This window comes from Echinops telfairi, unplaced genomic scaffold, assembly GCF_000313985.2.
Source record: "Echinops telfairi isolate 266 unplaced genomic scaffold, ASM31398v2 ScPeMD7_70;HRSCAF=299, whole genome shotgun sequence".
Lineage (NCBI taxonomy): Eukaryota > Metazoa > Chordata > Mammalia > Afrosoricida > Tenrecidae > Echinops > Echinops telfairi.
In genome coordinates this window covers 70,330,237-70,357,772 of record NW_022103968.1, presented here as the reverse complement: position 1 = coordinate 70,357,772, position 27,536 = coordinate 70,330,237, and the positions used below count along the sequence as shown (strand labels likewise).

Here is a 27,536-nt window from a genome sequence, read left to right as displayed (position 1 = left end):
GACTGATATTGGCCGTTTTGAATCAGAAAATCATAGGGTTCACTATGCTGAGAATTACACAACGAAAGAAATGGTATTTCATTCATTGTCAAAATGGGCACTTCAAAATCTACCTTGAAACACAATGCTGTCTGTGATAGGATTATTCTATTCCCATTCAAGGAAACCCAATCACTACCACTATTATTCCGATTTGTCCACCAACCATTAAACCTATGTTCTAATGAAGAAATCAAAGAATTCTACCAATTTCTCCAGTCTGAAGTTTATCAAACATGCAATCTAGCTGCACTGCTAATTATTGATGATTAGAATACAAAGGTTGGGAATATGGATGAAGGAAAGGTAGTTGTAAAATATGTCTTGATGATAGAAATACCTGGACAGAAAGCAGGAGATCACATGATAGAATTTTGAAAGATCAATAACTTCATAGTAAATATCTTTTGTTAACAACATAGAGTGTTATACACATGGACTTCTCCAGAAGGAATACACAGAAAGCAAATTGACTATTTTTATGAGAAGAAATTATGGAGACGCTCAATGTCAGCAGTTAAAATGAGGCCAGGGGCTGACTGTGGAACAGATCACCAATAGATCACAGTTAAGTTCAGGTTGAAGCTGAGGAATATTAAAACAAGTCCATGAGAGCCAAAATATGACCTTGAGTCTCTCCCACCTGAATTTCAAGGACATTCCAAGAACGGAATTTCTGCAATAAACACTCATGACAGGAGACCTGATGAGCTGCTGGAGGGTATCAAGAAGATCGCTCATGAAGAAAGCCACAGTTGATTTAAAAGAGGGGAAACAAATAAAAGAACAGCGTGGATGTCCGAAGAGAGTCTGAAACTTGCTCTTAATTGTAGAGTAGCTAAGGCATATGAAAGAAATGGTGAAATAAAAGAGCGGAACAAAAGATTTCAAAGGGCAGCTGGAGAAGACAAAGTCAAATATTATAATGAAATGTGAAAAACCCCAAAGTTATAAAACTAAAAATGAAGAACAATTCAAGCACTGAAATTTCTTAAACGGAAAGAACTCAAGAAAAAATTCAAGTCTCAAGTTGCAATATTGAAATATTCTATCAGCACGATATTGAATGATGCAAGAAACATCAAAAGAAAGTGGAAGATTACTCAGTCACTCTACCAAACAGAACTACTCAACACTTCATATGAGCATATAAGCAGGAGCTGAAGGGAGAAGTTCAAGCTACACTGAAAACATTAGCTAAAAAGCTAAAAAAGATGCAGAAATTGATATCTGAACATATCATTGAAATGTTTCATATATATAAGCTGATGAAGCACTGGGAGCACTCACTAAGCTATGCCAGGGTATTTGGAAGACAGCTGCTTGGCCAACTGACTACAAGAGATCCATATTTATACCCATTCTAAAGAAAGGTGACCCAGCAGAATGCTCAAATTATAGAACAATATCATTGATATCACACCCAAGTAAATTTTTGCTGAAGAGTATCCAACATCCTTTGCAGCAGTACATTGACAATAGCTGCCAGAAGTTCAGACCACAGTCAAAAGAAGATGTGGGAAAAGGGGTAGCGTGGCTGATGTCAGAGGAACTTGGCGGAAATCAGAGGATACCAGAAATATGTTTACTTGTGTTTTATTGGCTAGGCAAAGATATATGACTGAGTGGATCATAATAAGCTCTGAATAACCTTGAGAACAATGGGAATTTCTGAATATTTCATTGTGCTCATGTGGAACCTGCACATGGATCATGAAGCAATGGTGAAAACAGAATAAGGGAATACTTCATGGTTTATAGTCAGGAAAGGTGTATATGAGACTTGCATCCTCTCACCATACTTATTCAGTCTGTGTGGTGGGTCAATCACTAGAGAAGCTGGCTTATATGAAGAAGAATGAGACATCAGGATTGGAGGAAAGCTTATTAACAACTTGCAATATGCAGAAGACACCACCTTGCTGAAAGTGAGGAATTGAAGCACTTGCTCGTGAAGATCAAGGATTGTAACCTTCAGTATGGATTATAACTCAATGTAAAGAAGACCAAAATCTTCACAATTGGACCATTAAGTAGCAGCATGATAAATGGAGAAAAGATTGAAGTAGTCCAGTCTTTTGTATTGATCCAATCAATGTGCATGAGAGTAGCCGTCAAGAAAGTAAAGGATGCATTGCATCTTTAAAGTGTTAAAAAAAGCAAGGGGTTTACTTTGATGAGTAAGGCGCACCTGACCCAAGCTGTGATGTTTTCAGTTTCCTCCCGTGCGTCCAAGGAAGATGAAGAAGTATCAATGCATTTGGAGTGTGGTGCTGAGAAAGAATAAAGAAGGTAGCCCGGAGTGGCAAAAGAACAGACAAATATGTCCTGGATGAAGTGCAGCTAGAATGCTCCTTAGGGACAAAGATGGTGAGAAGTCATCTGACATACTTTGTATATGTTATCAGAAAAGACCAGTCTTTGGAGAAAGACTTCAAGCTTGGTAGAGGCTCAGTGACAAAAGGGAAGTTCTTTAAGAGAGAGATTTACACAGTGGCTGGGTTAAACAATGGGTTCAACCATCAGAACACTTTCGAAGATGGTGCAAAGTTGGGCGGTGTTTTGTTCTGTTGTGCACAGGGCTGCTATGGCCCAATGGGACCAACGCTTTGGAGCCTAACAACATTCACCTAGAAAGAAAGAGAGAGAGAAAGAGAGAGAATCGGGACATGGAGGGGGAGATGGAACGTGTGGCTAACTGCCTCCATGAACAACTGCCCTCTTTGCTATGGGGCCAAAAGGTTCAATGGTACAAGACTACCATTACCGAACATTTTGCTAAAAGATTCTACAGAAAAAATATTGATCAAAATGGGGAAATCCAAGATGTAATTTCAGCTTTTCATGGACTCCAGACATTTATGTGCCACCGAAGCTACAGAAAACCCTGAAACTATTTCTCCCAAGTTTATTTTTTATATCTTAAACTCAAAATACCCGCTGAAATGATCTCAACATGAAACACTGGTTTAGCTTACCTAGTAACGAATTGAGCCAATGGCTCCAACATAACAAACATGAGGATGGCTAGACAGACTGGACTGTGTTTCATTCGGTTGCACTTGAGATTGCTATGAACTGGGATCAGTTCAGTGGCACCTGAGTAAAGAAGGCTTGCCTTCAGCATCGTGTTCTTTTAAGACTGAACTCTTGGCACCAAACTGACAAGGGCAACAAAAAGATTGGATAGAAACATTAGGGAACAGTGAGGTGTATGCTAGTGGGAAAGCAACAACTCAGAAAGGAGGGTGAGGATGTTTGCGCACCTTGAAGAATGTAGCCAATGCTGTGGGAATATATATGTTGCAATGATTGAATTGGTGTATATCCTGTGTACATTCACAATACAAATAAATAAATTATTGTTTTAAGTGCTTTCATAATTTTCTGAGAAATGCAGAGCCAAATGTGCAAATGGAAGCCTAGGAAAAAGTCCTTAGCAATTTAGCCCCCTGCATGCCCCACAATAAGTCTCCTTATGCTGGCTCAGCAGAGTGAGTCAGAAGAAGGGGTAGCCCGGACTCCTGAACCTCTGTTGTGGGATGTGGTAGTGCCCCACGTAGAATCTCCTATGTTGAGTTTAAGTCAAACAGAAATTCTGTCTTTGTTTAAAACGCAAATGCTTTGTGATGGATGAAACAGTAAGCCTGCTCAGGTAACAATTTAGGGGGCGATTTCGTCGTCTCAGTCACCCAGACAACACGCTGGGCTAAGGAAGAAGATGGATTCCCTCGGTGTCCTTGCACGCTTCCAAGCCAAATCTACTTTCTGAAAATGGAAGGTTGCTGGTCAATGAACATCAGGAGCAACTTGGTCCATAACCCTAAACAATTCAAAATAGTTTGTTTATTGAAAATTCTCACCCTGTCTGTAATCAAAAGTTTAAATGTTAAATGGACTAGGAAAATAAGTAATTGATTCAGAAAGACTTCCCTGCATTCTTTCTCTGAGAACTATTCTCTTTCTGCTGCAGAAGATAATCCTTCAGAAAGTCTGGGTCCTGAACTGTCGGGGTTGCTCCAGAGAATTTTCTGTTTTTCAGTTTGACCTGCCTGGGATTTATAGCAGAAGCCAGTTCTAGAAAAGGCAATTAAGAACTCTTACAAGTAATGTGGTTGGCCTTATCATATAAAGCGTCTAATAAAAAAAGTGTCCCAAAAGTTGATAGAAAACGAAATTGAAAGAATTTCAATTCTTTCAGTGAAAAAATCTCCCCAACTTTTTGAACCATCCTCACACCACAGAGCTGCCAGTCATTAGCCCGGGGAGTAGGCAAAGTCCCTTTGCTTAGTTATTGAGTTTCCGTGATGTTTGTGACTAACATGAGTATCCCTTTTGGAATTCCCCAGTTTTTCTTGCTTTTCCATCTCTTTCTCTTCTTCTGTTCCTTGAAACTATGTTAGTTAATATGATGCGTGTTAGCTAGGAGAGTTTCTTTCTGGATGGTGTGAACAACTCACATACTCGGCTGCTAACAAAAAGTAGGAGGTTCAATTCTACCCAGAGGCACCTCAGAAGAGAGGTCTGGTGATCTACTTCCAAAAAAAATTAGACACTGGAAACCCCTATTGAACACAAGTCAACTATGGTACACATGGGCTCATCTTTGAGTTTAAGTTAGTGACTGGACTAGTGATACAGCTTCCCCTGACACCCACAGAATATATTCAGCTCCAATATCTTCCCCACGCTGTGCTTAAGTTCTTAAAAATTAGTTGCTAGTATTTCTAAGCCAGCAAGTTATTCCACCGGAGAAAGAGAAGTGTCCGCTCCCATAAAGATTTATTTCCTCAGAAACCCACAGGTAGTTAGTTGGCTTCTATCCTGTAAGGTTGCTTTCACGCAGGAGCAGTGAATTTGGGTTTTGTTTTATTTCAAAATAGTGGGATTTCACATAAAATAGGCTTCTGACATTTCTTAAACACCTGATTCAAGTGAGCACACTTGGACCTAAATTATTATAGGGCACTGACTTGCTATAACTATTTTTTCTTTCTTTTTGCTTCAATGTGCCTATTAAAGATGGGCTGTGTGCACTTTCCCATTTTCTTTTTTGAAGAGTTCTCCCCTTCCTACTGCCTTGGTCAGACCAAATTTACATGACAGGCCTTACCCCATATGTATTTGGTTTTGTCGACCCTGACCCATTGGCATGAATTATCTCTGGTGTTCAAGCTAATTCAAGTGCTGAGAAGAATGGGCTGCTCTGGATCTTTCCCTTGATTCATTTTCTCATGAGAACATGATCCGAGGAAGAGGAAGTCCACAGAGCCTCCTTGCTGTCAGAGAAGTTAGTATTTGTTCAGTACAGCATGTGGAATCCACCTCTGCACCCCCCCCCCCCGCCTTAATACTTTGGATATGACTGAGAAGGTATTCAAGTTAGTGCTATTATTCGTTTAACACAATGATACAGCAGAGGAAGAAATAATCAATAAAGAAAGGACATTTAATGAGATTTAGGAACATCCCCAAACATTGAAGCTCTTCTCAAGCATTTGATTATCTGGAGGCTTAATTATCTGTGTTTTCTACTTTAAATTAAAGAAAAGCCATAACTCAACATTACCAGCAGTTTAATGATAACACTCTTCAATTCAGGTTAATTAAAGCACAGCCGTAATTAGAGTCTAGGGTTGTATATCACCAGGCTGGTGCGTAAGTATTTTCATTACAGTGAGAATTGGCTATTCAATTTCAAGATGACATAAAGGATGCCAAAAATATTTTAAACTGGTGCATGCAGAGGAAAAAGAATGGAGGAATGTTCTAGATATAATAAAGCACAGATAAAATATACAGATTTCCAGAGCAGTTCCTGTAATTATATGTTGCACTAAAACAATATGTAGCCAATAACATCTTAAACCATGAAAAGGAATAAATTTGCTCTATCCTTGGTAAATATATACAAGAGAACTTTGAGTTTTCCCAGAAGCTTGGAGTAGTCCTTTTATGAAAAGAAAAGGGACAGTGGTAGATAAATGGATAAAATTTGAGGCTGTTTCCTGGGAAAATGGAAGTGGGATGGGGTGTGGGAGTGCTGTCAGGGAAGAAGAGAAACAGGAGGGGCATAATACTTAACAAGGCAGCCTTGTTTTTTAAAAAGCTTAAACTGGGGAGATTTTCTGTTTTTGTCCAATATGAGGTCCTAGTTTTTTGCACCAACCTTTTGTCTGCACCATGTGAATTACCAGGTGGTATAAAACTTTACTACCAGTTTGTCGTACGGTGGTAGCTTGTGTGTTGTTGGGATGCTGGAAGCAATGGGATTTGAAACAAATGCTGGCGGGATCACCCAAAGTGAACAGGTTTGGGCAGAGCTTCAAGATGAAGAACAAACCGAGGAATGAATAGGTTCTCTGCTTCGATGGAATTAGTCACTGAAATCTTTAGGGCTAGCATCAAGATACTGTCAAACATTGAAAAATTCATGAGAGAGAGAGAAATGGAACCTTGTCAGATAATGCCAGCCGAAATAGACTGGTATTGAACATTTGAATCAGAAAATCATATACATTACTATACCAGGAATGACAGATTCAAAAAGAATGTCATTCATTCATCTTCAAAAAGGACATTTCAAAATCAGTCTTGAAGTACAATCCTATTTGTGATAGGATAATATCTGCCTTTATAGAAACAAATCCAGTCAATGCAACTATTATTCAAATGTATGTACCAACCAATGAGCACAAGAAAGAAGAAATGTTCTAAAATGGATTGTGGTGATGGGCAAATTACAAAAACGATTGAACGATTGAGTTATAAGCTATATGAATTGCATGTCAATACATTTTTAGAAAGTAAAGTTTTGTTTTTTAAGCAAAAGGGAAGAAATTTATTGGGGCCCATACAGGAAACCCTAGAGGGGCCCAGCATACCCCACTGTGTAGGCATGCCCAGCAAAGAGTCACACAATTCACTGCACCCCCATGTCCCTGAGGGACTCCCCTCGAGCCAAGCTCCAAAGCCCCAGGACTAGCTGGGCGTGGGGACTTCAGATAAGAAAGTTTAAATGTCACACTGCATTGCGTAAATCTGCTGCACAAGACCTCTTTAAAGTGTTGACAAACAAGGACATTACTTTGAGAACTAAGGTGCACCTGACCCCGATCATGTTATTATCAATCGTCTCCTATGTATGTGAAAGTTGAACATTGAATCAAGAAGACTGAAGAAGTCTCAATAACTTTGAACATGTTGTTATCAGGAGAAAGGAACTCCCAGAGAAGGACATCATGGTTGGTAATGTGGAGGGCCAGGGAAGAAGACCCTCAATAAGATGTATTGACCCGGTGGCAGGAACAATGGGCTCAAACATAAGAACAATTATCAGGATGGTGCAGGTAGTGTTTCCCTATGTTGTCCATAGGGTCACCCTCCTCCTGATCTTCACCCAACTACACAGAACTGACTGAATAACAACAATAGCATACATTTGCATTTGGCTCCTAATGTAAAGGTTGATCAACATTGTGAATGAGGGGGAGTGTGGAGTGGAGACCCAAAGCCCATCTGTAGGTAACTGAACATCCCCTTACAGAATGGTTGCGGGGAGAAGCTGAGCCAGTCAGGGTGCAGTGTATCACTGATGAAACATACAACTTGCCTCTAGTTCTTTAATGTTTCCTCCACCCCCCAACTCCCTTGCCCGCTATCATGATCCCAATTCTACCTTTCAAATCTGGCTAGACCAGAGCATGTACATTGGTACAGATAAGAGCTGGAAACACAGGGAATCCAGGACAGATAAACCCCTCAGGACCAACAATGAGAGTAGCGATATCAGGAGGGTAAGGGTCAGGTGGGGGCAGAAAGGTGGAAGCGATCACAAGGATCTACATATAAGCCCCTCCCTGGGAGACAGACAACAGTGAAGTGGGTTAAGGGAGACATCGGTCAGTGTAAGACAGGGAAAAAATAATTTATGAATTATCAAGGATTCATGAGGGAGGGTGGGGGAAGATGAGGAGCTGTTACCAAGGGCTCAAGTAGAAAGAAAATGTTTTGAGAATGATGATGGGAACAAGTGTACAAATGTGCCTGACACAATGGATGGATGGATGCATTCAGCGTGCCTCCAAAACCAAAGCCAAACTCCCTGCCGCCGAGTCAAATTTGATCAGAATGACCCTATAGGACAGAGAGAATTACCCCTGTGGGGTTCCGAAACTGAACTCCTATGGTATTAGAAAGCCTCATCTTTCTTCCTGGGACCAGCTAGTGGTTTCAAACTACTGACCTTGCAGTTAGCAGCCCAACGTGTAACTACTATATCACCAGGGTTCCCCAAGGTCCCTAAACCTTCTGTAAGACTATACTCTCCTGTTCTACTGTTTTGCATGAAGAGATTTTTTTTAAGGTGCTTAAAGAACTTTAGAAATGAAATTGATACATATAAAGCTAAGCTCCTCATCCAACTGAAACTTGACTTCTATGAAAAACTTAGTTTTTTAGGGAAAGACATTGGGATTTGAACATGAGGTGGAAAGAAACCAGGCAGACCTGATGGCTATGTGCTAGAGTTCTGCAGACTGATACAGAGTGACCATTTGGAGAAATTGTGGAGGGGTTCCAAGTTTACATTTGAAAAAAATATTTTTCCTCCAAGAACTTGCCCTATTCATCAAGATTGTAGTTAGTATTGAATATCCAAGAATGCAGATGTGAATGAGATATTGAAGACTCTATACTGTTTAGTGGTTGTTATAAGCTATCACTGAGTCCATTCTGACTCCCAATATTTTCCTATCACAAAAACACACTTGCTCATTCTTCAAAGATTATCCTTGCTGTCGTGTGAGAATTCCATTGGGAAGCCTTCCGCCATCCGCTCTACAGCCCTGAGTCGGCACCATCAGACTTCGTTTTGCTTCCCAAACTCAAAGAACATTTTAAAGGGACACGCACAAGTCTCATGATCGTAGGGACGTGGTTTTCCAATATACAGTATTTACATCCACGTCTGTTCTGATTGCATCTATCAGCCCAGTAGTCTCAAGGTCCCTCTGCATCGTGGCAGGAGGACGTCCGTGGGCAGAGCTCCGTGAGGAAAGCACACCGGTGGCTGCCTCCTCTGCCCCCCTGCAGTCCTGGGTGAGCCAACTTCAGGAGCCCCAAGCCACATCTTTGCATACTCTTCCTGAATACAAGAGAAGGCACACGCTCTCCCACAGGTTTCCATGCTTAATTCACCCCAGCAAATAATCTTTGTAATCTAGGAATCTGATTTAATAGTAAGAACAATTTATTTCCTTCTGAGTAGGTAGAAACAGCTAGACTCTAATTCTTAAGAGCCTTTGCTCAAGAACATCTATGTTCAAACTACTGCAGTTAACAGATGATGTTGGCAGGAAAAGAGCTTTCAAATAATGCCATATCAAATTTGGTAGGCCTCTATTAATAATTATTATAATTTGTTATTACAGCAGTTTTATTTCAGATTGCTGGTGTGTGGCACAAGGACCCCCGGTGGAATAGTGGGTCTGAGTTGCACTGTTAACCACGCAGTCAGCAGGTTGACACCACCATCCATTGCACAGGAGAGAGACCAGGCTTTCTCCCAGCCTCCAAAACTCACCGCACCACGCCAGTTCTACCACACCTTGTGTAGACTTGCTATGAGTCAATTGTCTTGATGACTGAATTTATTTTACATATTTTGGGGGTGATAAGTTACATTTACTCCCCCCGCCAAAAGTCATTTCTAGTCCCCTGTTACTATATTGGCAACCAGCCACAACTTCCTGCATTGGACATTTTGACACATTTTTATTTTCCCAAGAATTCAATTGTTGCTAAATTGTGGCCTATTTTATTCCGTTTTAACATACTGTGCAGTCTTTATTGATTAACACCAGCCACCCCTCAGGGTAAAGATGAGACTCTCTACTCCTGTAAAGATGTAACGGCTCTGAAACACAAAGGGCTGCTTCTCCTCTGTCCTAACGGGTACTATATGTCCTATAGGTGCACTTTGAGTTGAAGTTGAATCAATGGCAGTGCGTATGGACATAAACTAAGAAGGACATTTTCCCAGTTACAGTTGGATACATGGATTGGTGTTTCAGCAAACTGCCTAAGTAGCACAAAGCCCAAGCCACTAGAGTCTCTTGGCAGAAAAAAGACTGCAGATTACCGGAAGGGTTAAAGTATGCCTGAGTAAAGTGGAACTGTAGAATATAGTTGTCTGTTTAAAGCCATGCTAGAGCCAAAGCCTCACATGAGGAAAGGGCATTGACTTCATTTGTACTACAGAACATGAGACCTTGGCTAGCACTTTCCCCAGAAGCAACCCATCCCCATATCCAACACCTATGATATCTCGCTTCCCAGTCCACTTAGAAGATGCTTCAAATCCCTTCCAGGGCCACGAAGACCCTCATGAATTCATTCCCAGTAATATCTCTCCCCTGATTACTGTCACTCACAACTTTACTTATAGAGAGCTCCAGGCTCCCCGGCTTTATTGCTGGATCTCACAGACCCCCAGCTCACTTACTGTTTGCCCTGCCTACAAAGCTCTCTCAACAGCTCCTCTTAGGGTCTGCTTCTGCAGCGTGCTCTAGTGTTCTCTTTCCCAGCGTTGCTTCCTGAAGAAGACCTGCCTAGACCAGCTTTATTGACATAACCCTTCCCAGTCTCCCATTGTTCTCTTAGATTGTTTTATATTCTGTATAGCACTTGACATCATCTGGAAATATATTCTTTTTATCCACTTGTTTGTTGTTTTATTGCCTGTCTCTGCAAATGTAAAATAGGCTTCATTGGGGCAAGGATATTGGGTAGCCTGCCAAGTATGAGTAGGTGACCTTGGACAAGTTACATGACCTTTCTAAACCTGGGTTTTATCATCTGTGAAATGGAGATAGCTGTAGAAGTCTGAAACCTGGGTAATAACTCCCTCTTAGGGATAATGTGGGAATTCAAAGAGATGATTTAAAAAGGCCCCAATCTGTAACCCTAAATAACTATCAATTCATTTCTGTGTGTTAGTCAACCAAATATTTTATTATCCAGAAAGTCCTAAAAGCATAAACACTCTTTTTACAAACACATAACATGAACTATCTATACTGTATTTTATGCAAATAATGCATGCAATATGCATTTGTTTGCAAATCACATATGCACGCTGTGCATTATATATGTATATGTGGTGAATATATGGGTGTGTCATATGTAGAAAAAATTAAGTACAGTAATTCTTTTTTGCATTATGTGGGCTTCCGTGGATATATGACTATATATTTTTGCCTTATTATATCACATTGCATTTTTGTATCTTTCTACATAATATTATTTGCTTAGCTTACGTTTGAATTTAAAATTCTTTAAGAAGTCATTCTGAAAACTGTATAAAATCATATAGAACTGTTTTTCATTCAACTCTTTCCCTATTATTGGTCATTGAGGTTGCTAAATTTTTATTCTCTGTAGATCACACTAATCCTGAACATCTTTGTGCATAAATGTCTTCCCAGTCCACCCATAATTTCCTTAGAATTGAAACCCATAATTTGTTTATTATTCTTATCTAGAAGTTTGGTGCTTTAGTAGCTCTTCAGCACGAAGGGGAATTCTCAACAAGCCCCAAGTCCTTAGAGAAGTTGCAGGAGTTGAAGAGATGAAGCTCAGACACCTGACCTTGGGGGAGGACCAAAGGCAGGCGGAAATGAAATGAGCACTCAAGTCGGTGGTTCTGTCAGGTGCTAAAGGACTTCTGTTGTTGTTGTTGTTGTTGTCAGGTGACGTTGCGTTGGTTTCAACTCCTAGCGACCTATGTATACCCCGAGGAGAGCAGGAGCCCTGCTGACCAGTCCTGTGCCCTCCTCACTATTGTTTGTATACTGAAGCCCCTCGTTGTAGCCCCGTGCCAATCCAGCTCATCAACAATGGTCCTCTTTTGCCTTACATGACTGAGCATGATGTCCTTTTGCCTGGACTGATCTGTCCTGCAACATGTCTCAAGGATGTGCGATGAAATCTCACCATCCTTGCTTCAATGGAGCACCCTGGCTGTTCCTCTTTGGAGACAGATTTGTTTGTTTCAATACTCTTTGTCAGCACGTTGATTCAACTGTATTACTTCTTCAGTCTTCCTTATTCCATGTCCACATTTCACGTGAATTTACAGATGAGGTGACTGAAAATACTGTGGGGTTCAAAGAATGCAAAATCAGAAGGTGGCGGTCACTGGAGAAGACCTCCATAGAAGCCTTACATCTGAAGTGGCCTGTGCGAATGGATAGGGAGTGACCATTGGAGATGGGAGCAGCGTCTGAGTGAAGGCTTGGAGACGACAACAGTCCGCCATCAAAGCAGCCTGGGCGGACTACAGTCAAGGCAGGCCAGTCGACGTGAGACTGCTTGCAGAGGGCCGGGGATGACAGTGCCATCGTAGTGTGCTGGGTACTTCCTTAGAGGCTAAGGAGGAGGCTTGTCATCCTGAGTGCACAGAGGTCTGCTTGGAACAGCAATTTATACCCTTTGTACAAAAGACCCGAACGGATTCCAAATAGCAGGTTCAGCTGCTTCCTCCGCCCGCCCGCCCATAGTTAACATTTTACTATCCAACTGTGTAACTAATGAGTCTGGCCTGGCGTAAATCCCCAGGCACAAATCCCTGTTGAGGGGCTGTGTCTAGACATCCAGCCCTGAGTGTAATGTGTCCTTTGAACCTTCGGTGCCTTATCACTTGTGAGAAATCAGGTTTAATGGGGACGATGGTGAGGTGTCGTCCCCACCCCCTCTGGCACAGTGGCTGTGGAATGAGGGTTTCCTTGGATAACGATTGTGCTAGAACATACGCGTGTTATAACTGTTATGTGACTCTGGTCGGCCAGAAGCGCTGATTGGGAGGTTTCTCCATCTTGTTGCAGGCTGTGTTTTGTGAAGCTCAAGCTCCTAATGATAGCCATTGAATACAAGTCCGCCAACCGAGAGAGCCGGTAAGTTGTTGCAAACCAGCTGGAGGCTGACCTTGATGGGGGTGAGAGTGCCCTCTGGAAATGCTGATTCCACTTCTTCTTTCTTAAGCACTGTGTGTTTGCCTCTGACTGCAGGGCACATTGCAAGGCATGCTTGCCCAACCCTGGAGCTTCTATTTCGAGACCAGCTATGGATCCCAACCCCCTTGGGACATTCTGAGAGGGTTTCTCTGGAGGGGAGGGGCCAAGCCTCCCAAACTCCACCTTTCCAATTTTCACTTTTAACCCTTAAAGCTTAACTTCAGGGACAGACCCAGTCCTAGAACCTTTTGAGTGCTGTGACCAATGAACAGTGGACTCTGACCTGTCTAGCACACACAGGGCAGAGCCTGATGGGCGACACCAGGTCTCTTGGTGGCCCAATTTCAAGCAGCCTCTTGTGTGCCATATGTGCTTCTCACTTTGAAATCCAAATCCAGGTGGCAGAGGAGCAGCTTCATGTAAATAAACCAGAGCCCCAACAGGAGCGCTCTTTATTTATTTATTTTGTATTTAATTATGTGCAAATCAGGCTGAAGAAGGATGGAGTCTGCTTGAAATAGATAACAGCACAATCAATAGATGAGTTTATGCAAGGAGAGGGGAGACATTGAGCTAACAAGTAGTTTTGTTGATAGGACAGTGCATATATAACATGGAGGTGAGTTTTTTGCCTCCTAATTCTGAGCACCTTTTTGGAAAGAAAGACTCCTTTGAGAGATCCCCAGATCTTTGTCCTCTAAAAAGATACCCACAGTGTGATCGTAGTTGTAGTAATCCATGTTCAACTGGAAAGAGGCCTAGAGATCAGAGAAGGAACTGGACGGAAAGCCCAAGTTGCCTCCTTGAACTACTGTCTTCTTGACTGTGAGACAAAAACAGCAGGGCAGTGCCTGGCTACGCGACGGAATATTTTGACCAAGTATTAAGTAAATGAGTCCTGATTTCAAATGGGGAAATATGGAACAACATTTCAAATTTCTATGAGTTTAAAGAATTATTTATATTAAATAAAATGGACAAAGGTGTCTCTAAAGCATAAGCAAGTTGTTTGTGAGGTACTGCCTGGCAGTCATTGGGTTTGAAGCCATTTGGAGAGAGGGTGGGAGGGGTGGCACGATAGGAAGAATGTAACCAATGCCATTGAACTAGACCTTCAGACATCAGTAAATGGGTATGTGATCTGCTGTGTATATTATCATCAAAACAAAAGAAATCTTCAGGCGCTGACCTTCCTTTAGGTGTCCACTGTGTATACATACCCTGCAGCTCTGTCTGAGCAGCATGCAGGGAAGTCCAGAAATTCTCTCAGGTTCCCAGGATTAGTTAGAGTCTTGCTATCAAAATTTAAGACGTTTTCATCATCTAGATGAATAACCCAATAGAGCCAATTTTCAAAATTACAGTTTGTGTCTCATAAGACAAAAAACCAAAACACTGGGTTGTAAGCTAGTCAATCCCATGTTTTGTTTTACCCTCCCGATCAGATTGCTCACAAAGTCAATCTGATTCTTGTTAAGCTCTTGTGAAAATCCAAATCAACCAAAAAGCAAGAAACTGGTAGATTTGGTGCGCACATGTACCTCATGGCCATAGCAATGAACAGCTATGTGTGCAGATGTACATTTTTCTTTTTTGTTTTGACAAAGTGAAGAATATTGTTTGCAACAACAACAACAACAAAAAACCCATAAACTGAAAATCTAGGTGATTCAATAGATAAAGTGGAATTTTCTGGGATTACTGTTTGCCTGTATTTTGCCAGTATTTGTCTATACCTGCATAGGAAGAAATGTGCATCCTGGGTTTTTGCAAATGGATATTCTTCAGGTTGCCAAGTTACTAAAACTTGGTGTAAGTTGGTGTTCTCGCTCGATCACTTTATGCACCACTCAAAAAGAGTCTCATAATGTGAGTGATGCTGATTTTGAATAGTATTTTTTAGCCATTCTTGAATAATTTGATGGAAAGATACTGAACCCTAAACCTTGGCCTTTGGTGGCAAGCAGGGAGAATAGAGACACACTGAATCTGCTGTCACCATGCTAAGAACCACAGCTCAAAGAATTCCCTACAGACAAAGTGTTTTCTGTGATAGACCCTCCAATTGATTCACAGATGTGGAATATTCTAAGTGAAGTCCCACTTGTCAATATAGGTAGCTTTTGTATATAATTTTTATTTACAGGAAAGCACAAAAATATAAAGAACTTGTTTGGCTCTGTTTTGGCTTTCTATGTGCAATTGAGAGCTTCAATCCTCAAATGTGGCTTGGTATAATTGTGGAAGCATGTTGGTTCTTGTAGAAAAACACGTGTTTGAAGGAATGTGGATTATGCATCTGAGAAAACACAAGGACATATCAGAAATAATGTCCATACTCAACTAATGAGGTTTTTTTGGTTCTCCTGAGATAATACCTTTGATTTTCTTTTCAATGGAAAACTCCCCCTTTTTCTTACTTTGCTTTTTAAAGGACCAGCTGTTATTTAGAGACCTCTGCTTGTCCTTTTGGGAGAAAGATGGAGCTTTCTACTCCCAGAAAAAGCTCCAGTCTCAGACACCCCAAAGGAGCAGCTCTGCTCTGTTCTGTTGGGGCCACTAGGGGTCCGAATGGATTTGAGGGCAGGGAGGGCGTTTTGTTTTGTTTTGTTTTGGTGGCTTGTCCTTTTGATTCCCTGGCCTTTAACCTGTGTTTAACTGCCTTCTTTGTGGTTGTATTCACTCCCCATTACTGTTTTCATGCTTTGCAGAAAAACCTTGTTTTCACATACCTCTTTCCAAGATTTTGAAACAAAGGTTTTGTTTATTCTTTCCTTCTAGTGTCAGTCAATTTATTATCAAATTGTTTGATTTTCAATTCTTTTCTTGTCGTTTTGCAGAAGCCGAAAGCGGTATGCACTCTTCGTTAACTTTCCTTCCAACCTCCACCCTACCTTCTCTCCTAACCACAGGACTAACCATTTGCCAAGAATTCAGCAAGATAACACCAACCTCGAATATATATATAAATGTTACCTATCTATATATATATAATTTCAGGCCCCCTTGTCTATAGTATATATACATATATATTGTTTCATATATATGCATATGCATATTTATATATAAACCCCTCTCCACCAGCTAGATTACCCCAAAATTGAAAGCAGCCTATTACTGTTGTTTGATTTGTTGATACGTTTGGATGATGCACTAACTTCTTTGCAGGAAACAGAACAAAAAAGCAAAGGCGTAGTACTGTTTTTCAGTTATGGCACCAAAGACGAGAACAAATAGCATTCGAGTCGAGAAGGAGAATGTGTCTCTCCAGCCCTGTGTGTTCGTTTCTGTATTGTCCTGATGTGTTGTTCTTGGTGTCTATCAAAGTCTGCTGCTGTTTTGTCTACATATCACATCCATGTTACCGCTGCCTTCCTCCTCCCTCGGTACAGCTTACAGTTTACAGAGCAGAAATCCTTTAATCCATGAAAAGAGAGACCAAGCTCTTGTACTTCTTTTCTTACACCTATTTTGGTAATAAACTCTTAAGTAGCTTATTTCCAGGGAAGTGCTCAGTAAAGACTTAGGACACTTTTAATAAATTGTTAGATCATTGGATCTTATTTGCTGACTGAGTACTGTTTACTGAGATGGACTCCGGGCTTTTTCCTCCTTTTCCCAGTGTGTTCGGTCATATTTCTTAATATGCAGTAGTGCCACTTCATCCTGTTTTGCTGCTGTTTTGTGTTGCATGAAGCATGACTAAATCCTCCTCAACGTCATTAAATCTTTTCGTTTTATTTACTTTCTTGTGGGGAGTTAATAATTTCAACATAGTATTTCAATAGTGTGTTCTCCAAAACAGTATTGTTAAAATCATACTAGTAAGATGACTACTTGTTCATCTCCCCATGCATTAATTGTCCTTGTGGCGGTCATCCTTGTCATGTTTGTGTCTAATCGTGTGTGTGCATGCGTGTGTATGTATTATCCAGCAATCTTTCCAAAGTCATATTTTTTGGAATTTTTTAGTAGATGTGTGAAATTGGAGGTGGCTTCCTGTCAGTTTGGTATTATTAATATGATCCAACTGTGAGAAGTTACTGCAACTCTTTGCATCTCTAAAGATCCACAGTGGATGTACCTCTGCTGTTGGCTTTGGCCTTTAAGTTCTTTTATTTTGTGATCAAAGCATGTTGTGATGCAAGCATGACATATCTGAAAGTATGCCAGAAAGTGGCATGGCTTGCTCCCAGAGCTAGATAGCCAACATTCTCTTTGCTAGATCAACTACCGTCCCTCCTCTCTCCCATACATTTTCCTCATGTGTCAAATATGTTTTAAAATGCCACTTCTAAAATGATTGAAATTAATTTAGGTTAAACAAGTCCCTGTCAACATCGTCCAGTACTAATGACTTGAACTGGACAAACTGGGAGCAATCTTAATTATATTGTCTCTGTGTAAATGAACTGGGCTTATGTATATTGAAGCATGGATAACATGGCTGTGTCTCTTATATATATTTAAGAAAAAGTGTGTGTGTCTAGTTGTGTTGGGTTCAAGCTGTATATATTATAAAGTTCATATTATACAATAAGATTTGAGATTTGGAACTTCTCAGCCCACAAACTACAGTGCAGTTGTGTTCTTTGAGAGAAGACACACTTAGTTCAAAGTCCCATTCAGTAGCATTAGCCAATGACCTTGTGTGTTCAATGAAGTTTCTTCACAGTGAAAAGATTAATCTTAGCACAGCATTAACTTAAGTCTTAAATGATTCCTATTTGCTTACTCTAATTATTGAAGTCCCAGTAGCTTCCTAGACACAAATATAACTATCATCATATCAACTATAAACTATAATATTATGTGAATTGTGATATGTTTTTAATTGCTTGGGGAATGGTACATTACACCTGCCAATATGGAGGAGAGATAAATATATGCCTACAGTATCTATCCAAAATGCGTTAAAGTTCCTTTTGGAAAAAATAATGCCTTTTTCAATTGAACTACCCATCCATCACCGGTCGTCTTCAGAAACAACATGTAAGTAAAGTTTACAATGATGAGGAAGGAACCACTAGATGTTTCCCAGTTTTTATGTGTAAGTGATAGTAGAAAGAGATAGTGCAGAGTAAAATGCAATTCAGCTAAGATTTGATGTTCCTCTCACAGAAGAATCAGCTAGATACATTTCTTTGTTGGCCCCGCTGGCCATTTTCATGCGAACACATCCTTTGTTTAGGAACACATATTTCATTCCAAGTGCGTAGTCTTTTCAATATTCAACCAATTGCTCCAGCTTCTCAAGCAGCTGTCTGTTTATTTACACATTTATACTTAATGCCTGTGGGATATGGCTAGCTTACTTTTCCACCCCTCTAGAACTGTGGAGCAGGGGTAGCAATATTAATCTGTATAAAATAGACACATAATAAGAGACAAGAACAGACACTACATAATGTTCAAGGGATCAATAGTCCAAGAAGATATAACTATAATAAACATATATACACCAAATGAAAGACCCTCAAAATATATCAATTAAATTCTTACAGAATTACAAAAAGGAATATAGGCACCTCAACAGTAGTAACAGGAGACTTCCACATGCCACTCTCAAGGATGACAGAAAATCAAGAAAACACTCAAAAGAGACAAACAGTGCTCAAGAACACAATCAACATGCTTGACCTCATAGATATATACGCAACGCTCCATCCAACAAAAACACACTACACGTTCTTCTCCCACAAGCATGGAAGAACTGTGGGAAGCCTAGCGATCAGAATCACAGCTTAGCCTTTAAAAGACTAGCTTTAGCCACCTTTCTCCTTATTAGAAAGGAAAGGGAGAACTTTGGGAACGGAGACTCATGACTTAGGTTTTCCATTCATTCAACGATAAATTGCAAAGTGTCTGTTGAATGAAGAACTCTCAGGTTTTAACTATCAGAAACTCAGAAGTGAATAAAATGTGAGCACGTTTTCACTCTTTCACTCAAGTGTGGATCCCCACAGAAAACACATGCCTACTTACTCCCTATAGTGAGTGAACAGACCAAGAATAAATCTAGACCCCAAAGTAGCCCAAGAGGAAAATAGCAAGGAAAGGCCAGTATCCTTGGGAAAGCGGCCATATCAACTGCCACTTCATGGTTTTCATTGAGATTGGCAATACCATAGAAGAGCAAGAATAATTTACTTTACTTGAAATGACAGAGGTTCACACTTACCAAGGAATAGATTTCTCTATTGCAATTTTGATGATTGATAGATGGGCTTTTTTTTCTTAGAGATTTTCTTGTTTCCTCACATGACACAGATCAAAGTTTATCGTTAACAAGCCATGATTAGAAAAAGTTGGGACCAGAGAATTATTTCGAGTGGTCTAGAGGGAGAAGAAACTTTGGCAGTGGTGAGAGCAAACCAAACCCAACATTGGGCATTCTTTTAAAGAGATGAAATGTCTTTGAAATGATTTATGTAGATTCACATTCGGAGACCAGCAACAAATTCTAAGGATAGTAGCTATTTTGTAAGGAAACTGTTTCTTCTTTCTAAGAGTCTTATATATTTTACACATTTCTCCTAGAGGAAGGATATTAACACCTTATTGAAGCTTCTGCATTTGGAACGTGCATAGGCGACTTAATGTCTGAACTACGGGAAACGGTTATTCATTTCATCAAAGAGTCTTTGAACTTCGGATTCTTACACAAGGAATATGATATGTTATGGCCCCCTTAATGGACCATATGCTTCTGTAACAAACCCTTACATATATGAACCGAGTCTAGCATAATTAAACTCTTTGTGTATCTAGATTTTTATTTCATTATTTTCATGAGCTGGTCACCGACTCGGAAATATCCCATCGCCTTATATGATATCTGTAAATGATGCTATAGTAATGCGTTAAACCCTGGCACCTTTGTCCAAAGGGATCCAGAGGGACATCTAGGAATCACACCAGCAGTGATGTCACTGGAGAGGTTCTCAGTACCTTACATGATCAGCCACAAGATTTAAGGGACAGGACAAATACTCTGCTAAAACCCAAAGCCAGTAAAATGTTTCTGATACTGTAGTCAGCACAGAGGTCTTCCAATAACAGAAGGTTTCTTCCTGTGTTGCCAAGGATGAAGTGGACAGTTGTCAGGCTATGAAACATTATTTACTTCTAGCCTGGCTTAGGGTCACTATGAGTCAGAATCAACTCAACAGTCTGAAACAGCAGTATGCTTTTTATAGACACCTTACTAATTAGCATTAGCTACCTCACATTAAGGATCTACTATGTGCCACTCACATAGTATAGAATAGAATAGAATAATTGAACTCTCTTAGGGATATTCTAACATAGTGTTTACTTACCCCATTGTATAGATGCAGAGAATAATGTTCATTGCATTCACCTGCCGAAGGCCAGGGTCTGAACTCTTGAAGTCTGGCATGTGACATGGGCACTGCTTGCTTAACTAGACTTAGTGTCAACCTGAAATCTGAACTCAAACGCCTGCCAATAGTGTCTACAGCCTTTCCACTCCAGTCACTTAAAAACAAAACAAAACATGTTTGGAAGCTGTAATAAATGATGCCAATCTGAAATCCCTAGGATGAAGATCCAAAACTTTTATTGTAGGCCAATTCTTGTTAACTGCTAAGAAGGAACAGGCGAGATGTAGAGACGCTCCAACAGTAGAAGCCCATGTATCGCCCACAATGGCACAGTGAGCTTTATTATTGAAGGACAACTTAATGAAGCCTATCTTATTAAAAAAAAAAGGGCGTGTGTGTGTGTGTGTGTGTGTGTAGAGTTCTGTGGGAGGCTGATTTTACACATGTGTGTCACCATGATGTTGATGAATGTCCAAATTTTCCTTTTGAATTCTATTTTTCAAATTATCATCATATTTTTTTCATTCAGAAGCCTTTTCTAACATTCATATGAAAGCATGTAAAAATATAGACTTCTAAAATTTTATGGAGCTAATTTCTTTAGCCTACAAAAGTGTACAGGGTTTTTCATGTCTGTGCTTGGACAAAATCATAGATTGGACCATTCTTCCCCCTGTAGGTTCATCTCATTGTGGGTAGAGTATCCTGGGTGGCCAAAAGAGTTCAGCACTCAGCTATTAGCTGAAAAGTTGGTGGCTCAGACCCACCCAGAGAAGTCTTGGAAGACCAACCTAGCAATCTGCTTCTGAAAGGTCACAGCCTTAAAGCCTCTATGGCAGCCGTTCTCAGCCTGTGGGTCGTGACCCCTTTGGGGGTCGAACGACCCTTTCACAGGGGTCACTCAATTCATAATAGTAGCAAAATGACAGTTATGAAGTAGCAACAAAAATAATGTTATGTTTGGGTGTTCTCCACACCATGAGTTGCTGTATGAAAGGGTCGCGGCATCAGGAAGGTTGAGAACCACTGCTATGGAGGACTTGTACTCTACATACATGGAGACTCCTTGAGCCGGAATCAGCCCAATGACAACAACACACCAGCAACAGAAATCAACCCTGTGATATATTCCATAGGGCCCGTTAAAACACTTTCAGATACTTTCGCTGAGTATCAAATACATTTTTGGCTTTTTTGTAATGATGGATAATAATAGTGACAATAACCAACATGAATTATTAATCCTTGAAGTAGGAGCATTTTTATCTTTATCATTAGCTCCATCGTTCTAGAGAATTAGTAGCTTCCCTCAAGTCAAACACCCACAAAATGGCCATGCTGAAATTAAGTCCAGTGCCCAACTGTGCAGAATGGCCAACAGGGAAAGGATAAGAATGTGCCAAACCCAGAATTATGCTTTTCTAAAACATATGATGAATTGGCTTTGAAAAAGGAATTTATCTAAACTGCATAAACTTTGGTGCTCCTTCCTCATGATTATGCAAAATCATAGGGCCGATTATTCCAAGGTGAAGATTTGGCAAAGATGTAGTTAGGAGGAGACTGGGCAGCATGGCTGTTGGTTAAAGCTGTTAGTGGAGTCTGCTGCCCTTTGGTTTGGGCGGAATCTCCTCCCTGCCAGTGGTTCTGAGGCAGAACAGTCAAACCTTTGTGGATGCTTGCTGTTTATTATTTAGTGTTAATAACAGTGATGACATGGGTTCAGTTTCCTGCTCTCAGTCTTGTTATAGTTAATAGTGGATGTTTTGATGACCACAAGCCATTCTTTTGCAATAATGATCTACTCTGAGATCTTTCAGCTGAACAAAATCCACCTGGGTACTTCCTGCATTACTGCAGGCACATCATTTGGGTGGCTACCCCACTCTCTGGAATGATTTTACCAGCAGAAAAAGATGGCATGCTAATGGAAATGCTCCATTTTGCTTGTTTTAGGCATTTGAGCACCTCCTCTAGCCTAGTTCCAAACGTCGATTACCATAAGCCCAGCATTTCAGATCAAAGAATACCCCTGTTGCATGTAGAGCCCCAAAGTCAGCATCCATTAAGCTCGAAGCCTCATCTTTGTCCTTGTGTAAGACATTCTTGTCTTCTGCTTTTGATCTGCAGAAAATCAAACCTGTTTTTTAAATCCATTTATCAGATTAAGATACATTTATCGCTTTTGTCAGTCCAAACACAAGTTAGCCAATCTATTTATCCAACTTTGAAATAGGATAGATAGTATGAATTTAGACTCATACTCCTCTGCAGGAAAAGGTGTTTCTTTGTTTTTTAGAATAATTTGTATTTGCTTTCTAACAACAGGTAGCCCAAGTCAGAATATTCTAGGTGAACATTTAATTCAGAAATTCCCATACACATTTGTCCGTGCCAGTTTGAAATCAGCAAGCATTCGCAACTGTTGTCTTTTTATCCCCTTTACTGGCAGGCTAGCTTCAGCTCCCTGGGATAGGCTGTGTGGAACCTATTCCCACGTCTTCACAGGGCCCGATCACTGTCTGGTTCCTTCTGTGTTGCTTATGGGTGTCATGTACCATTTCCCACAGTGAGAACGTGGTGTGCATACATATGTATGCATATAGGGCTCCCATTAATGCTCTGTCATCTAAAGGTAATAAATATACCAATGGCTTTATTTGATCAATAATTCATCAGTGTTGACCTCCATTAGCAGTTTCTAAAGGAATGTATTCTTACGAATGTGGGTTTATGATGAGCGGATTGCCTCATTATGTAAACCTGGGCCATAAAAATCTAGATTTACTTCAATTTGCTGAACTGGGATGATACTAATTTGGGAATCAACTTGTAGGGATTAGTGCAGCATGCCCACGAGTGGACAGGGACCTTGGGTTCCCCAGCATTTTGGGAGGCTAGCATTAGACTAGTGGGCCCCCTATCAAAACCATAGAGGAGTATGCTTTTCACTGTTTTAGTCAGAATATGGCCTCACAAGTGTGTCTTCTTTGTTTGTTTTTGTTCACGAGCAGTATATTAATTAATCCTGGAAACCACCTTAAGATCCAAGAAGGTACTTTAGGATTTTTCATCGCAAGTGATGCCAAAGAAGTTAAAAGGTAAGATTTATTCCCCTGTCTTCTCTGATCCAGAGACATCTTGACCCAATGACGGGCGCTCGCTTCCACAGGTGCAGGGTGTGAGCTCCTGCACTCCTTCGCATGGCTACGGACAGCAAATGGTGCAGAGTAGGATGGAAGTATTGTGCCTCGACGAATTCGTTTTCTCATAATCGTTTCCAAATGTTTGAGGTAGATCATAAAAGTTTAGAGCTAGGAAGTTTTAGTTATCTGCTCCTTTATTTTAGAGGTTAGAAAAATGAGTCCCAGAGAGCAGAAGTGAAGACTTCTAGGTCATCCAAATTACTGGTGAGATAACACTGCATAATCTTGGCTCCTGGTGTAGTATTATATGCGTAAATTATCTCAAGAATGACCAGTTTCTGTCTTACATACCAGATTAACCCAAATGAATTTTTTAAAGGCTTAGCTTAATTTCGGATGAAACCCTGAACTGGTCATATTTATACTTCTGGCCTTCCTATAAGTGCCTGAAGGCTCCAGCCTATCTTCTATAAATATACCCAAGATTCCACTGGCCACCCTGGAATGATGCCCTGTTATGATATTTAGGCCAGTAACCTTAATACTGTCTAGGCAGCCTAGGAGATTGTACGCCTGTTTGTAGAAAGCTATGGAATATTCTCAATTTTCATTTTATCCTAGGAACTTGGAAAAGATGGCATGCTAATCGACACCTATTACAGTGGTTCTCAACCTTCCCAATGCCGCGATCCTTTCATACAGTTCCTCATGTTGTGGGGACCCCCCCAACCATAAAATTATTATTTTTTGCTACTTCATAACTGTAATTTTGCTACTGTTATGAATCAGGCAACCCCTGTGAAAGGGTCGTTCGACCCCTAAAGGGGCTGTGACCCACAGATTGAGAACCACTGCTCTATTTAAAAGCTTATTAGCAGGAAATTTTACTCAAATTGTCAGACCACTCAGCTGAAAAATAATGATCATAAAATATTTTATATAAATTATTAATTGTATAGGTACAGTCAGGTAGTTTCTGGCTTACAGTGGGATTCCAACTCAAATGACTCCATTATAAGTCGGTTCTGTTTTTGTTTGTTTGTTTCCTTATTATTGCCTTTTGTTATTGGTGTTTTTGTAAATTGGGTCTGTATTTGCCTTTTGGGATTGGCATGAGAAATGAAAGCATCACCAAATTATGTGCTACAGCATTGTAATGTATATTGCTAACAAGGTGTACAACAACAACAATGCAAAAACAGCACCCACCCACCCCCAAAAGAGATGCTCAAAAATGCAGTTTGCCTGACTTAAATGCATTAAAGGTCAGGGACTGCCTGTAATTATTTACATAAGGCTATTGCCTCATTCATTGAGTTCCCACTCATAGTCAGATATTGTTTTAGTTATTCTACATGCTTTAGTGTTCTAAATAATCCTTGAAGGTAACCTGTCAGGTAAAACCCTTAGAGTATTGGTGTCTTTATTTATAAAATCAAGAAAACCTTGTGCAGGAGTTACTATATGTTGTCAGTCTTCTCAATTCTGTTGTTATTCTGTACTATGAAGGTAGTTCCAATTCAGAGTGACCCTGTTTGAGAAAGGACAACTGCCCACACAGTGTCCTGGGATACAATCTTCATGGGAGCCGATGGCCCCCTCTTTTCTCCCATGAGGTCACGGAGTGTGTCTAACCTGTCAGGCTTGTGTGTTTAGCAAGCTAGTACTTCACCATTGTATCCCCAAGTCTCCTTGTTTTAAGAACTAAGCATTTCATAATCATTCACTCAATGAATTCTCTAAATAAACTTATGAACCAGGTAGCAGTATCTCTATTTTATAGACGAGGAAATCAATGATGAGCAAATGCAAATTAATTAAGTCACTTGCCCAAAGTCCCAGTACTAATGAGTGGTTTCACCAGGGTTGAATCTCAAAATTCACTTCCAGAGCCTTGTTCTTGAAAACCCCAAAATCCAAAATCCACTGCTTTCAAGTTAGTTTCAACGACCGGCGACCCCAGAAGGTTGCCAAAAAAGTGAACCTGACAAACCGATCGTAAAAATGTGGCATGTTACAACTGATGCTTATAATTTTTTCCTCTTCTACTCTAGAAAAATAGTCATACCAGTTACAATAGCTTTCCGGGGTGAACAAGGTAACATGGGCTGGGAGACAAGTTTGTTAGGTACCTTCAGGTTGGTTACAACTCAGCAATCCAGTTACAACAGACTGTAACACTGCCTAGTTCTGGGCTATCCTCACAGTTACTGTTGGATTTGAGCCCACCGTAGCAGCTCCTGCGCCACTCCACCTCACTGAAAGAAGAGATCCATGTGTGTCTTCACTCCAAAGAAAGGTGGCCCAACAGAAATGTGGAAATGATCAAACAATAAAATTTCCCCTACAAGTAAGACGCTACTGAAGGTCATTCAACAACCGTTGCGGAGATACATTAGCAGGGAGCTGCCAGACATTCAAGCTGGGGTTTGAAGAGGACGTGAAACAAGGAATATCGTTACTGACATTAGATGAATCTTGAATGAAAGCAAAGATTACCAGGAAAAATATTTACTTGTTTTATTGATTATGCAAAGCTGGGTGGATCATAACAAACTATGAATGGTATTGAGAAGAACGGGAATTCCAGAACACTGCTATATTGTGCTCTTATGGTATCTGCACATGAATCAGGAGGCAATCATTTGAGCTGAACAAAGGAATTTTGGGTCGTTTAAAATCGGGAAAAGTGTGCATCTGGGGCTGTATCCTCTCACCAAACTTATTCAATCTATACGTTGAGCAAATAATTCAAGAAGCTGGACTCTCTGAAGAAGAAGTGGCATCAGGACTGGAGGAAGGGTTACTAATCACCTGTCATATTTAGATGACACAACTTGGAAGAGGACTTGAAGTGCTTGCTGGTAAAGTTCCAGGACTGTAGCCTAGATTAAATTTAATTACAATTGAATTCAAATTAAATGTAAAGACAACAAAAATCCTCATGACTAGACAGCATGATAAATGGAAACAACTTTGCAGTTGTCCAAGATTTCATTCTTGCTTGTACCCATTATCAGTGTTCATCGAAACAGCGGTCAAGAATCCAAAGGACACATTGAATTGGGTAAATCCACTGCACAAAATCTCTTTAGAGTGTTGACAAACCCAAGGATGTCACTGTCAGGACTAAGGTGCACCTGATGCACGTCATAATAGTTTTAATTGCCTCATATGCACGTGAAAGTTGGACCTTGAATAGGGAAGATGGCAGAAGAATCGAAGCATTTGGATTGTGCTGGCGAAGAATACTTAGGGTACCACGGACGGCCAAAAGGACAAACGAATCGCTCTTGGAGGAAGTGCAGCCAGAATATCCTTCAGCTGCAAGGATGATGGTGAGATGCTGTTTCATGGACTTTGGACGTATTACCAGAAGAGACCAGTCCCTGGAAAAGGAGAGCATGCTTAGTAAAGGATAAGGTCAGTGAAAACCAGGAAGAGCCTCGATGAGATGAAGGAGAAGAAGGAAAACAAATCCTGACAAATGAACTAATAACTCACGTTGAATTCTGTAAACTAGGGAAAGACTACTGTTATCCAGATGTGGGAGAAGAGCATCTCAGAGAGGTCACTGGTGCTCTGGCCGGCAAGGTCGGATTCACGTCCTCACCAGGAAACTTAGATGCTAGAAGCAGCATCTTAGCCCCAAATACAGGCGGCTGGGGAGCTCAGCTGCCTCCTAGATCACATGCACCTCCCAGAGAGCAAATATAGCATGAAGCTCCCATTTGTGTGATTCTGTTTCCTATTGCATTTCTCACTAATGAACGTCACAAATACCAAGCAGTCCAAAAAACAAATTACCTCTGATATTAGGGAGTGCAATATGTCTCATTTCAGTGCTTTATGGGATTCACACATACATGCTGACACAATCAGTTACAACACAAGCCTGTAATTTTCTGTGGTGTGTAATGTGTCAGGGCAAATGCTTGCAGTTAGGGAATTTCAAATAGATGAAGACTGCAGAAAACCACAGAAAGGACATT

General features: G+C 40.5%; 1 protein-coding gene across 1 annotated transcript in view; it reads left to right on the top strand.

Annotated features, from left to right (window-relative positions):
* The window catches only part of KCNMA1 (potassium calcium-activated channel subfamily M alpha 1), a 1,099,869-nt gene that overhangs the window by 875,232 nt on the left and 197,101 nt on the right, over positions 1 to 27,536 (top strand). The window contains 2 exon segments of the mRNA XM_045291187.1: positions 12,904 to 12,992; positions 23,413 to 23,499. Of these exon segments, the coding sequence (XP_045147122.1) occupies positions 12,904 to 12,992; positions 23,413 to 23,499 (176 nt within the window).